Raw genomic sequence first — 14,137 nt, 5'->3', positions numbered from 1 at the left:
TGCTGCTCTTAGACCTGTCATCTTTATTTAGGGAGAGTGCAGTCTGCTAACCCCCTTTGTAGTCGCGTGCCCCCCCCCCTCCTCTTGCCCTGTCACTACCATGAACACGTGGAAATATAATTTCCGGTCAGATGTCAGGTAGTACCTGACACATGTGCATGCTTGTGCACACTGCCTTTTCTTTGCGTTTGTTGCGGCATCTGTTAGAAACTTTATCATAATTGCGTTTCTTTGCTGTGTCTGCGTATGAGGACGTTGCTTTTTAGTGGTCTTGAAGAAATTTGTATGCACTTTACGTGGCGCAAAACAGTGTGTGGATGGTGAAATTGTCTCTCCATACCTTTTACAGAAAGAGCTTGCATTAGTTTAGTGAATCTCAAAAAATATTCGATTACATTTTGGGGTTTTGCATGCCAAACCACAATCTAATTATGAGGCATGCAATAGTGGATTAAAGGTAAACATTCAGAAGATATCTGCCTGGTTGGGGACAATATAATTAAAGGAAAATTTAGTTTTGGCCACCTGGGGTTCTTCAACATGCACCTAAATCACAGTACACGTGCATTTTTGCATTTCCCCTCCATCGAAATGTGGCCGCCGCGGCTGGGATCAAACTCGCAACCTCGAGCTCAATAGCGCATTGCAACTTGAAAATGATCTTAGTTCGAAGAAGCTAAGAAAATATCCTGCCTCTAGATGACTAGCAAATGTCCTTGAATGAGCACACTTAAAAAAGAAAGTGATGATGAGGACCCTATATAAAATGGTTTCGGTGGTCATCCCCAACATGATGCTGGCTGGAGGCTGTACCACTGTACAAGAGCTTCAGAAATTTAAAAAAATTTCTTAAATAAATCACCACATGCCTGTTCACAGAAGTGCTCCTTCTCTGTTGCATTCAAAACATAAAAAATATTTGCTGACTGGAACAACTGCAAAAAGATTTAAATCTTCATGACTGCAATGGGTTCATAATATATAGAGGTGGGGAGGGGGAGGGGGCTGTAAGAAAAATTCTTGACTGAAGTAGGAATTACATCAGCATACTTCCCATTAGAATGTATGTAGCACTGCTGTCACTTTGTGGTATATGACATGCAAAGACTGACCATCTGCACTGTAAATCTCTGTTGTGCCATCACCAGCTTGTTTCTGTACAAACTAAGTTTGGATTCCAGGGTAACGAAGTTTATATTTTTAGTCTTCTAATTGTGTTATGCATGTGGATGTGCAAGTATTCAAAATTTCTAATGCTTTTAATTATCAAAATATAAAATTCAGGGATTTGATATTTGGTTTGTTTGATGAGTATTCTGTAATGGTCATATTAGAGTATGTCATAGATGTGACGGCCATCTTCTGGCTGCTTCAGCTGCCCACTGTTAAACAAAACTTGTAAGATGTACTTCACTTTTCATGAAATCTCCATTACATGTGGAAGATTATTACCTGCTGCTGGAGAAATTGTTGCTGAACATAGGGAGCGGTGATTGAACAAGAATGTGCTGCAATTTTTGTGCAGGATAACTTGCACTGACCTAATCAAGGCTGCTTCATTTTAAGGATGCCTATTTATTACCATGGATTTATGTGAAGTTTTGTTTTGTTGATCGAGCTCAACTTGTTTATGCTACTAAGTTGATTTGATATGTGGTGTTGGTGGTGACAGTGTGAGCTGTGATTTTCAGCATTACATTAGTGTGCAATCAGTCTAACGTTTTGCAGTGCTGTTTATATATAATAACTTTGAGTGCACAGTCACTATAACCATATATTTGGTCAAAGCTTATACACTTTAAGCTTATACACTTTTATTGTATGGTGTGTAATAGACAAAGCCTATCACTATGAATGGTAACAGAAGTGTGAACAAGTGTTGTGTATATGTGAGATGTTCTTTTGAGTGAACTTGCAAGTAGTTTTATGGACATTGAAGAGCACATAGGATTTCAACCTCTTTCTTCCTGCACCTTTATTTTCCTCTGTTTTTTTTTTTTTTAATAGAGTACTAGACAAAAAAATATTCAATATGGCATTTGAATCTTCTTTTTTCTTTCCCTAAATATATTAATGTTTAATTCAATAGGACAGTCTTGGGTGTTCACAGATGGTCATTTACAAACTGTATAGCTTTAAGGTGCTATAAAATGAAGGCTCTTACATGTGTATGTGTCTGCCTCCCCAAAGGCCTGCAGAGACTAAGTATGCATTGTGGTGAGTGTGAGTGAAGAAGGGACGATGCTGTTGTGAACATAGAGCAGTTGTGTGCAAAATGTTGTTTGGGAGTAAGTAAGAGGCACCAGTTAAATGCATAATTTTTTACCAAGCATGGTTTAATGACCCTTTGAAATTTAAACCACTGCTTTGGAAAAGGTCTTTTATCATTATGCTATACCGAGGTGACCTTCTGCAGGTGAGAAATACATGGGCATGTGGCAGGATGATTGTCGCCATGGCAACGGAATCATGGTTACCCTCGATGACATCTATTATGAGGGCAACTTTGTGAACAACAATCTCAGCGTAAGTAACCTCTGTCTTTAGCGCGTGTGTGTAGGGGGGGGGGGGGGGTAGGCATGTTGCATGAAAACTGCATCAGGAATGATTTTTACAATTCCTGGTGCAGTTTTCTACTACTAATAGATCAATTTATATCTGACAAGGTGGGGATTTGTTGGCATGGGGATGAGGTGTACCATGTGTCTCGCATGCTTTTTAATGTGCTGCCCTTTCCATGTAGGCCCCGTCTTGCCTTAGGCTTTTATACCATTGTCTAGGACCTTGTGCCTTCGTTTTCTAAACATCCTACTTGGAAGCTAGGGTTCGGCAATTCAAATCTGGCTCCTGCAACAGTAATCCTTACACCAGCCCTTTGTAGTGCACAGAATTCTCATTTATTCTTTTAGTTCACTCCGTAGGCTAGGCTCATCAAGTGATATGAATAACCACAATTGCATTTAAAACTGTGCATATGTATGTGTACAATTTACATGTACATGTAGACAGAGGGAAAGAGTGAATTTTTGTGTTAAGAATGTTACACTTCTAACTAGATTCTTTGCATTCGTTTGTCAGGTTTATTCTGATATTTACATGTTTTAGTAATGAGATAACTTGTTAGTTTTTCAACAAAGCTTCTCTTAACTGGCACTTACAGAACATTTCTGAATCACATTTTAGCAGTTATTTAAAAAATAATTATGTAGTTCAACTTCTCTAGTTATAATTCTGTGCACATAACTATACAAAGGATGCTGAGTAAAGCACCCACTTCCTCCATGAAGTGCAACTACTATAAGGCCCCAATTTGAGCTGAAAGTCTCGTAAGATTTACAGTATATTACAAGTTTGCTAATCTTAAAGGATGTTGAAAGCGTATCCTTGTGAAAGTGAATGCAGCTGTTAAGTGATGTAAGCATTGCTTGATATGTCTTTTTTGTCACAAAACTATTAAGTCACAACTGTTGTGGCATTGGACTGTGAAGTCTGTTATAATCAGTCAATCAATCTTTTTTGTTTCTTACATATATATAATGTCTTTATAGAGGCAGGACCCCAAAACCCTTTCAAGGGTTGTAGCAGGGGTCCATTTGTTAACATACAGGGCTATCAATACCCCATATGTTATCCAAGGCAAATAAAATAAATAGTGATGTTGCAGTAACTATTGTTGAACACAGAATAGATTAGCAAACATGTGCAAAAGGTTTTCTTTTTCTTCTGCTAACATGGGAGTTATTTTCGCAAGTAGGCGAAAGCGAACACATTACTTATACAAATTATGTAGATGAGGGTATGATAAGCTATAAAGGTTAGGCTTTTATTTACAGCTCACAGAAGCTCACACCTTTTTCTGTTTACTTGTTTCTGAGCATTCCTTTGGCCACAAAGAATGAAGTGCAGCCTTTACAAGGTGCTGAGCTGATGGCTGGCACAGTGATGCATTTGCCATGCCAACTGCACACCTCAACTTTTGTTTACATCTGCACATGAATATCTGATGAAATTATCTGAGCACAAATAACAAAGAGGTCTATTTAGGACTTGAATGTAAAATTGATTTGGAAATACTTTTTTTGTATATTCAAAGAAAGTAAAGAAAATGAAATGATGAAATGATATAAAAGAGTTCATTGCACACTGTCTTAAGGTTTTAAATGCTTGACAATGCTTTTAATTTTGTTAACTTAAGGGCCTTTTTTTTATGGCAGGCGCAGGATCCTACTGTACGGTATCATGCATACGCATCACTTGTTTATTTACAGGGTTATGGCACTATGATGTTTCAAGACAACACTGTCTTCAAAGGAGAACTTGGTGCTGGTGGGTCATTAAATGGCAGAGTAGGTTTCTTTATAAGATTTTATGCGCTTACAAAAAGTCTTGCAGTTTCCAAGATTGCAGCATGTGTTTTGTTTTCTATTTCACTTTGTTTAGGGTGTCCTGAGTTTGTCAAATGGGGACACTATCCAAGGCAGCTTTTGTGGTGTGTGGAGTGAAGGCATCAAAATATCAGGCATATATCAAAAGGCAGTTGCTGATGAGCAAAGCACTTCTGATGTTGATTCGCTCATCCATCGGGACAAGTGAGCATTTTGGCCATGCTTTGGATTGCATGAATGTTGCACTGCTTTGTGTGTGTGTGTGTGTGCGTGTGTGTGCATGTGTGTGTGTTTGTGTGTGTGTGCGTGTGTGTGTGTGTGTGTGTGCGTACGTGCGTGCATGCACGTGTGTGTGTGTGAGAGAGAGAGAGAGAGATTTCATATGTGTACTACCATCTTTATATCAGTGTCATTTTTTTTTTACGTCAACACAATAAGTAGCTGAACTCACCTTAGAGTTGCTGTGTATGGGATTGTAATAGGAATGCTAATAAGGACAGATGCTTCTATGTCACTTATAGGACCAAGATGCACGCACTCAGCAACTTGACAACATTAGTAAAATGAAGTTAATATCTCTGAAAGGGACACCAAAGAGAACCACTAAATCAGTTTATACTGATGAAATATTCTTTCAAAACTCTACTTTCAGTAATTTTGCGAAAGCAGGTTGCTTATCAGAAGAGAAAATGGTCAAAGTTCTTTATTTTTAATTTTGTGCTGAAACACCAGCACTGGTTTGTTGGTGTGGTCACATATTTCAATGTATATTCTTCATATGTAGGCCATAGCTGCACGGTAAAAGTACTCAAAATTTACAAAATTCAGTCTTTGGCTTCTTTAGAATTCAATGTAGTCCATCTTTACTAATAAAAAGTTAACTAGGCTCGAGTAGATGCCATCAAAATCCAAAACATTATGGCCAGCCAGTGCGGCAACTTCATGGTGGCATCGCCAACCACCCTTCATTATTGTGCCTTTGCTGGATTACCAAGCCTCCTCTCACGGCAAGAGTGGATAATTTATGAATTGTAGTAGGGTAACTCACTAATACAGCTCGAATAATTTTTCTCTTTAGTGTACCTATAACGCTGTACTTATTGAGTTCTTACTGTAGTTTAATTGCAACTGCCTGTGTGAGGTAACAAAAGTATCAAATTCTGCCTCAAACCTCAGCACTGAACTGCTTTATTGTTGTTTGCATTAGCAGCGTAGGCTGCATGGACAAAAAAATGAAACCCAAGGCATTTTTTTTTTTTTTTAATTAGCACTGGATCTCCATCAATGAGTGTGCCAGCGTCCGACAAATGGAGGGACATCTTCGACCATTGCCGAGACATGCTTGGAATTCAGGGGGTCTCCGACACTCAAGACAATAAGCACGCATGGGACGCCATTGCTATTGCCATCAGCAACAGAAAAAGGCAGAGCCACATGAAAAAGCAGTATGAGAACATTTATTCAACTTCTGTCTGTAGATGTGCATCCTTTTTTATGTGTGTTTTTGAACTCTTAGCATGCTTTTGTACTGCAAAACTGTATGCAGCCTTTCAGGTCATGATTAGCATTTTGTACTTGTATGCTAATAGAATATGTGAACAAGCCTGAGATGTGACAAGGCTTGAAAACAGAAAGTGGGAAATTTATTTGCTTTATTTGTGGTACAGCAATCATGTATGAACTTGCCGTGGTAACTCTGCAGCTTTGGCATTGTGCTGCGGAGCTCAAGGTCACAGGTGCGATCCCTGCCGTTACAGCCGCATTCTGATGGAGGTGGAATGCAAAAATGCCCATCTATTATGTAGTGCATGCACATTAAGCCTTTATGGACTAGACACATAAATATATGAAAAAGTTTATTTTCTATCTAAATGTGCAAAACACATGGAGAATAAGCATATTCATAGAAAAGAAAAAAATACTTTGCTGCTGAAACTTTTTCATCAATAGGGGGAAACACCAGGCAGAAAACTGAAAGTGGGCTACACCCAAAGCCACCTATGACTTCATTTGAAATTTGTACACACAGCTGTCATCATTGGTGACCTATAAGTGCACATTTAATTTGCTTTACATCATGTGTGATACCATTGCAGCCGGAGATCTTGCATCGGTCTCTTCCCCTGACCGTGCTTTTAAAAGAAAGGGATTGGCATGCCAAACTTCTTCCTCATGCCAAACTTCTTCCTCGTCCTGTGTTCGTGTTCTAAACCAGCAAATGACACATGTTGCTTGTCGCTCAGTGTTGGCCAAAGACATTTAGCCAGAAAGTTCGTGCTCAGTGCCAAAACTCACCAAGAAAAAAACAAAATTCTGGTATGTTGCCTGTAGACAACACTCGTCCATAAAGGCTTAAAGAGCCCCTCACAAGGCCACATAGCAAATTTTATTTATACGCTGGAAGTTGTTACGTGCCCTCTTTACTGTTTACCGCACTAATTTTTCAAATTATTTCATTAATACCAGAGACAGAAATACAGTGAAACCTTGTTAAACTGTAGTTGGCTGGAGCTTGGAAAAAGTATGTACTAAATGGTAGTACTGCTTAACCGAAATAGCGTGAGGTTGCCCACTTACCTGTCAAAAACGGAACTCAGGCATAGTGTCATGAAAGGGCAAAAAACATGCAGTATTGATTCATTTCGTGCGACAAAAATCTGTTATTTTCATTTGATGCCGCTATGGCTGAGCAGCGACGACAGTGGCCTCAAACTCCCTTAAGCTGCAAGCCAGCTTTTCCGCCAGCCCCCTCTTCTCAGCAAACACCCGCATGAGGCTGACGTAACGCACAGCTTTTGCCACTTTCTGGCCTGAATCACACGTGTTGTCACTTTCCGTGTCATTCTCATCACTGTTGTTAAGTGACACTTCGCAATAACAGAGGCAACGATAGCGAAAAGTCGAGCGTCATGAACCTCATAGCCGACATCTTTTTGCGGTCCAAGCAGCACTGCCGAGCGTCTTCTTCCCATTCCAAATGCCACATGCCATAGTCAACAGTAGATCCCTCACACATGCCAGTGCCAACTTCGTGCCACATTCGATTGCACAAATGATGTCCAGTTTTTCTTTTATACTGAGCACCCGGGTCTACACGGATTCTCGTTCAGCGATCAGGGCCTTCGCTACGGGTTCGATCTCAAGGGAGGCCGAACCCAAGGCCGGAGTTGGAAAAATTATCGATGACGCGACTTGGGTAGCCAATCTGGTAGTTCGCCCAACTGATGTCAATTGGGAGGGGTCAGCTGAAAACTCAGGGGAGCGGCACCGCTGCGATCAGTAATGATGCACATTTTTAAAACCTCATAATAAATTACATGCTTTGTGTAGAGCACTTAAATGCATCACTTAATGATCAGAAGGACCTATCTGAACGACTCAGTATGTTTATACAAAATCGTTTCAAGGTCCCTTTAAAGTCTCTCTTTGCTTAAGGGGGTGCTCCCATGCATATATACATAGGCTATATATATGTATATATTGTTGCGTGTGGAAAGACACAGACAGAAGAGGCTATTTACAGGCTATTTACACTGGAGCCAGGCAGCCAGGCTGACACTCGCTCGCGCCAAGCGCACCGACCAACTTCGTCGTCGTTCTCGCGGCGGCTCATTTCTTGAGCATGGCTTGAGCATATCGTAATACTACCCCCCGGTGGCAAAAGCACCGTCACGGTGCTGTTTAATATCCAAGGCGCGTGGAGAGTTGTAGGGCTTGAGTCGGGCGACGTGGACGATGTCCCTGGTTGTCACAGCGGAGGACGTAGTGGGCGTGGCTAAAACGATTTCATAGGTGACATCGGTCACTTTGCGGAGCACGCGATATGGGCCTGTGTAACAAGAAAGGAGTTTTTCACATAGGCCAACTTTACGCGAAGGTGACCAAAGCAACACGAGGCTGCCGGGCACAAAATGGACATCACGGTGACGGAGGTCGTAGCGGTGCTTCTGCTTGTCTTGAGACACTTGTAGACGACTGCGCGCAAGTTGGCGAGCGTGGTCAGCATGGGCGATTGCATCACGGGCATAAGCGCTAGTTGAAGCTGTGGCGGACGGAAGCACAGTGTCCAGTGGTAGCGTTGGTTCGCGGCCATACAAGAGGTAAAACGGGGAAAAGCCAGCAGTTTCGAGACGGGAAGAGTTATATGCAAAGGTAATGTAAGGTAGAGCCAGGTCCCAGTCACGGTGGTCGTCGGAAACGTATTTGGATAGCATGTCTGTAAGGGTGCGGTTCAAGCGCTCAGTGAGGCCGTTCGTTTGGGGATGGTAGGAGGTGGTAAATTTGTGACGTATTGAGCAGGCACGCATGATGTCGTCGATGACTTTGGCCAAAAACGTACGGCCACGGTCTGTTAGCAATTGACGCGGAGCACCATGCATCAAAATAATATCATGTAGGAGGAAGTCCGCAACATCAGTTGCGCAACTGGTCGGAAGAGCACGGGTTATGGCGTAGCGGGTCGCGTAGTCCACCGCGACGGCAACCCACTTGTTTCCTGATGTAGATTCCGGAAATGGGCCGAGAAGGTCTAAGTCGACACGATGAAAGGGCTCGGCAGGAATGTCGAGCGGCTGCAGGTAACCAGCAGGGAGCTGGGAAGGCTTCTTGCGTCGTTGGCAAACTTCACAAGCGGCGATGTAACGTCGTACGGAACGGGCAAGACCAGGCCAGAAAAAACGGCGACGTACACGGTCATAGGTTCGAGATACGCCGAGATGTCCTGCCGTTGGTGCGTCGTGGAGCTCTTCTGTAACGATGGAGCGGAGGTGTTTAGGTATTACAAGTAGGAACTCAGAGCCGTCCGGATGAAGGTTACGACGGTACAGAGTACCGTCGCGGAGGACGAAGAGGCGTAGAGTAGCATCGGCCGGAGAGTGCTCAAAACGGTCGATGAGTGCTCTGATGTAGGCGTCACGGCGTTGCTCGTCGGCAAAATGAAGCAGCTGTGATACAGAGAATACGCAAGAAGCACTGGCAATATTAGAGGAGTCAGGGTCGTCAACAGGGTAACGCGACAAGCTGTCAGCGTCTTGGTGCAGGCGGCCACTCTTGTACACCACGGAATATGAAAATTCTTGTAGCCTCAAAGCCCAGCGACCAAGCCGACCTGTAGGATCTTTTAGCGAAGAGAGCCAGCAGAGAGCATGATGGTCAGTTACTACGGAAAAAGGGCGACCGTAAAGGTAAGGACGGAACTTCACAAACGCCCAGACTACAGCAAGGCATTCTCGTTCCGTAATGGAATAGTTGCGCTCCGATAGTGTGAGGAGGCGGCTCGCATAAGCAATTACGCGATCCTGGCCACGCTGACGCTGGGCTAAGACGGCACCTACGCCATGACCGCTGGCATCTGTACGCAATTCTGTAGGGGCATCAGGGTCGAAGTGGGCGAGAATGGGTGGTGAGGAGAGAAGAGTAACGAGACGAGAGAAGGCGGCGGCTTCTGCAGTACCCCACGAGAATTGTACGCCTTTCTTCAAAAGATTAGTGAGGGGTCTAGCAATTGCCACAATATCTTGAATAAAACGACGAAAGTACGAGCATAGCCCTACAAAACTTCGAACGTCTGCGGCTGTCTTCGGAACCGGAAACTCTCTGACAGCGCGAGTTTTGTCGGGATCAGGCTGTACTCCGGAAGCATCAACGAGATGGCCCAGAAGAGTAATTTGCCGGTGGCCAAAACGACATTTGGACGAGTTAAGTTGCAGCTTCGCCTTTCGAAATACATCAAGTATAGTTGTGAGACGTTCAAGGTGAGTGTCGAACGTTGGCGAGAAGACGATGACGTCGTCGAGGTAGCAGAGGCAGGTGGACCATTTGAAACCTTGGAGCAAGGAGTCCATCATACGCTCGAAGGTGGCAGGGGCGTTGCATAATCCAAACGGCATTACTTTAAATTGGTATAGGCCGTCAGGTGTGATGAACGCGGTTTTTTCGCAGTCCATATCGTCAACAGCAATCTGCCAGTATCCCGAACGAAGATCAATAGACGAGAAATAGCTGGAACCGTGCAGGCAGTCAAGGGCGTCGTCTATACGTGGGAGCGGGTAGACGTCCTTTTTTGTAATGCTGTTCAGGTGACGGTAATCTACACAGAAGCGCCACGTGCCGTCCTTCTTCTTAACCAACACCACAGGTGACGCCCAGGGACTCGAAGAAGGCTCAATGATGTTTTTATCGAGCATTTTGTTGACTTCATCTTGAATTACTCGGCGTTCCGACGCAGAAACTCGATACGGTCGTCGGTGAATAGGCATAGCATCGCCAGTAAGAATACGATGCTTGACCGCGAGCGTCTGGCCTAAAGGGCGATCGTCGATGTCGAAAATATCTCGGTAGGACGATAATACTTGGCAAAGCTCTTCAGCCTGCGCCGAGGACAGGTCCGTTGCAACCATTTTCTTTATATTGGGATCGGCACCCGAGGCTGGCGCGAGGGGCCTGCTAAGCTCGCGAGAATCATCGGCCGATAACGCTGCCACGTATTGGTCGTCGAGACAATCAACGGTGGCAAGGCAAATACCTTGCGGTAGAATTTGCTTTGCCAATCCAAAGTTACAGACAGGCATTTGAGTGCGGTTCCCAGTAATATTAAGTATACTGTGAGGCACGGTAACGTCATACCTTATTGGAATGTCGGGCAGAGGAGTGACGAGGTACTCGCCATCAGGAACTGGTGGGAAAGACAACAGTTCAATGTAGGCTATTGACTTTGGCTGCAGGCGAAGAAAACCGGTGGGACGTCAGCGGCAGTGGGGTGCGTCAGAAGGTTCTGCGAGCATCGGCAACTCAAGGCGAAGGGTACCGGAAGAGCAGTCAATAAGAGCAGAATGTGCGGAGAGAAAATCGAGGCCGAGAATGAGGTCGTGGGAGCAATGAGCAATTACGGTGAAGAGGACAGGAGTGTGGCGGCCGGCGATGCTGACGCGTGCTGTACACATGCCGATGATAGGCACAGTACCGCCATCCGCAACGCGTACGACGCGGGCCGACGCTGGGGTGAGGAGCTTTTTGAGTCGTCGTTGGAAGGCAGCACTCATAATTGAAAGATGTGCTCCTGTATCGATGAGTGCCATGACAGGATAGCCGTCAACGTCAACGTCAAGAAGGTTTCGGTTCGTGGGTAACGTGAGCAGAGGATTTGAGGGCAGGGTCGATAATGCAGCTTCACCTCCAGAAGCTGCAGTGCCTAGTTTTCTGGCTGGATCCGGGAGGCGATAGGCGGCGAAGAGAAGCGACGGGGTTGGGGCGAACGAGACTGATGGCGTCAAGGTGAGGGCGAGCGGCTGTACCGAAGGTTCGGAGCAGGAGCATCAGCGGCAGTGGATTCATGGCGGCTGGTATAGGGAATGGAAGGTCCAACGGTGCGGGAATAAGCGGCGGTGTATGTCCGAGGAGTTGGTGGCCATCGGTTGCGGCAGTGACGAGCGACGTGGCCGATGCGACAGCAGTGGAAGCAGATCGGCCGGTCATCAGGGGTACGCCAGTCGGACGGGTTGTGGCGAGATGTGGCGGAAAAAGACTGCCGAGGACGAAGAGGGCCGCTAGAGAACCGGGAAACGTTGGGTTGAGACGTGGAACACACAGAGTTCAGACCCATGTTCTGAAATTCCTGTCGGACGACGGCCTGGATCATCGCAATGGTGGTTGCTGGCGGATCGGGAGGCATCGTGGAGAAAGCTGGCGAACAGGTGGCCTCGAGTTCGCGGCGAACAATACTGGTGACGTCGTCAGAGGTGGTGGTCTGACGTGGTCGACCCTCGCCTGTCGACGTAGCAGCAGTGTTGGGTAGCCGTGTGATGTGGTGTGTAATACGGCGGCTCTTAGCTTGCTCAAGGCGACGGCATTCTTTGATGATGGCGTCGATAGTCGAGACGTTGCCGAAAACAAGCAAATTGAAAGCGTCGTCGGCGATGCCTTTTAGAATATGTGACACTTTATCGGCTTCGGACATACCATCGTCAGCTTTGCGGCATAGAGCTAAGACGTCGAGGATGTAGGAAACGTACGGCTCCGTAGATGACTGTACACGAGACGCAAGAGCCTTTCTCGCGGCAGCCTTGCGCCCAATGGGGTCGCCGAACAGTTCCCGTAGCTTCTCTTTGAAATTGTCCCAACTGGTTATCTCGTCGTCATGCGTTTGGTGCCACACGCGTGGGGTGCCGCCGAGATAAAAGATGACATTGGCGAGCATAATCGTTGGGTCCCACCTGTTATTAGCACTGGCGTGTTCATAGAGTTTGATCCAGTCGTCAACATCCTGGCCCTCCAGGCCAGAGAACACACTTGGGTCGCGATGTGGGGCGACCGTGACGATTGGAGCAGTGGGACATGCCGAAGCCGTTGCAGAGGTGGGCGCGTCACCGGGAGGCATGGTGACGAGCTCGGTGTGCCGACCACTTCTGAGTTCCGTGGTGAGGACGGGGATCGCTGACCTCCACCAGAATGTTGCGTGTGGAAAGACACAGACAGAAGAGGCTATTTACAGGCTATTTACACTGGAGCCAGGCAGCCAGGCTGACACTCGCTCGCGCCAAGCGCACCGACCAACTTCGTCGTCGTTCTCGCGGCGGCTCATTATTTCTTGAGCATCACTTGAGCATATCGTAATAATATGTGTGTGTGTGTGCCCATGTAATGCTGAGCGTCAGGTGAAGAGAGGCTGCCCCCCCCCCCCCCCCCCCCACTGTAAATGTTAGTGGTGGGGGGAGGGGCCTCCGGAACCCCCCCCCCCCCCCCCCCCGACTGGTCGCTGGCTGAATGGGGACCCAAAAGTAACAAGAATCTTTTTTTAGTTTGTATATTTCTTTGAACATTCTAAACCATCAATCGCCTTTAATGTGCTCTCTCTAGCATGCAATGAACTTGTCTCAACATTTTATTCATTGTTCACAACTGTTCAGCAACTCTTGCAAACTGACAGCCATCGGTGCTTCCATTGTTTTCTTATCCCCTCCACATTTTGAAAATGGTTAGCTTTGAACTCTTAATTTTACTCTTGGATATAAGTCGCTAGAGGCAAGATATGAGGAGTAGAGGGAGAATGAAGGTACCTTTGTCATCCCATATTTTTGTTGGGAAGTGGTTAGTCTAGGCTTGGGCCACCATTCCGTTTGCGATTGTTGCACACACACACACACACACACACACACACACACATTGTGGTTCACAGAAAGAGATAAAGTGTTGTCTGAAAATGACGATGATGGACATTAAGTGTAAGTAAATTTCCATTCTGTGTGCTGGTTTCATTTTTTTCTGATTACCAAAGCCAGAGGCATGCTACATTTTTCTGGTTAAAATATCAAGTTTGCATTAGATTCATATTTTGCTTAAGAGCTCTAATATCATTAAGAGCTGCCCTTTCTACTTTAGTTTTCTACTTTGAACCCATAAGAACTTAGTGCTGTGTGTGCGTTGGATTTTGTGGCATGTTAAAATTAGGTAAACACTGCCAAATGAAACAGAGGTGTGTGGGCTTTTTTTTTTTTTTTACCTCTTCTGTAACTTCATCCACCAGATTATTCGACCAGTTTCGTTGGTCCCATCGAGGTCGAGTTATTGGAAGTCAACTGTCTGTGTACGTGTGTGTGTGCGTGTGTTCACCTGCACATGGTCACCAAATAGTATGTCTAGGCTAATAGACTAATGCAATTTACATAGAGTATATATTTTCAACACATAATTTTTAAACGATTAACATTTGATGCTGTGTGATAGCCTGGTATAAAACTCGTAAATCAGTGCTCATG

General features: G+C 45.2%; 1 protein-coding gene across 1 annotated transcript in view; it reads left to right on the top strand.

Moving 5' to 3' along the window:
• Positions 1–14,137, top strand: part of Als2 (Amyotrophic lateral sclerosis 2) — a 112,743-nt gene that overhangs the window by 69,395 nt on the left and 29,211 nt on the right. Inside the window, exons 17-20 of the mRNA XM_050191457.3 lie at positions 2,417–2,526; positions 4,269–4,346; positions 4,441–4,589; positions 5,654–5,830. Of these exons, the coding sequence (XP_050047414.3) occupies positions 2,417–2,526; positions 4,269–4,346; positions 4,441–4,589; positions 5,654–5,830 (514 nt within the window). The remainder of the gene's footprint in view (positions 1–2,416; positions 2,527–4,268; positions 4,347–4,440; positions 4,590–5,653; positions 5,831–14,137) is intronic.

Source organism: Dermacentor andersoni, chromosome 1 (genome assembly GCF_023375885.2).
Source record: "Dermacentor andersoni chromosome 1, qqDerAnde1_hic_scaffold, whole genome shotgun sequence".
In the NCBI taxonomy this organism is placed as follows: Eukaryota; Metazoa; Arthropoda; class Arachnida; order Ixodida; family Ixodidae; genus Dermacentor; species Dermacentor andersoni.
This window is presented reverse-complemented; position numbering and strand designations above follow the sequence as displayed.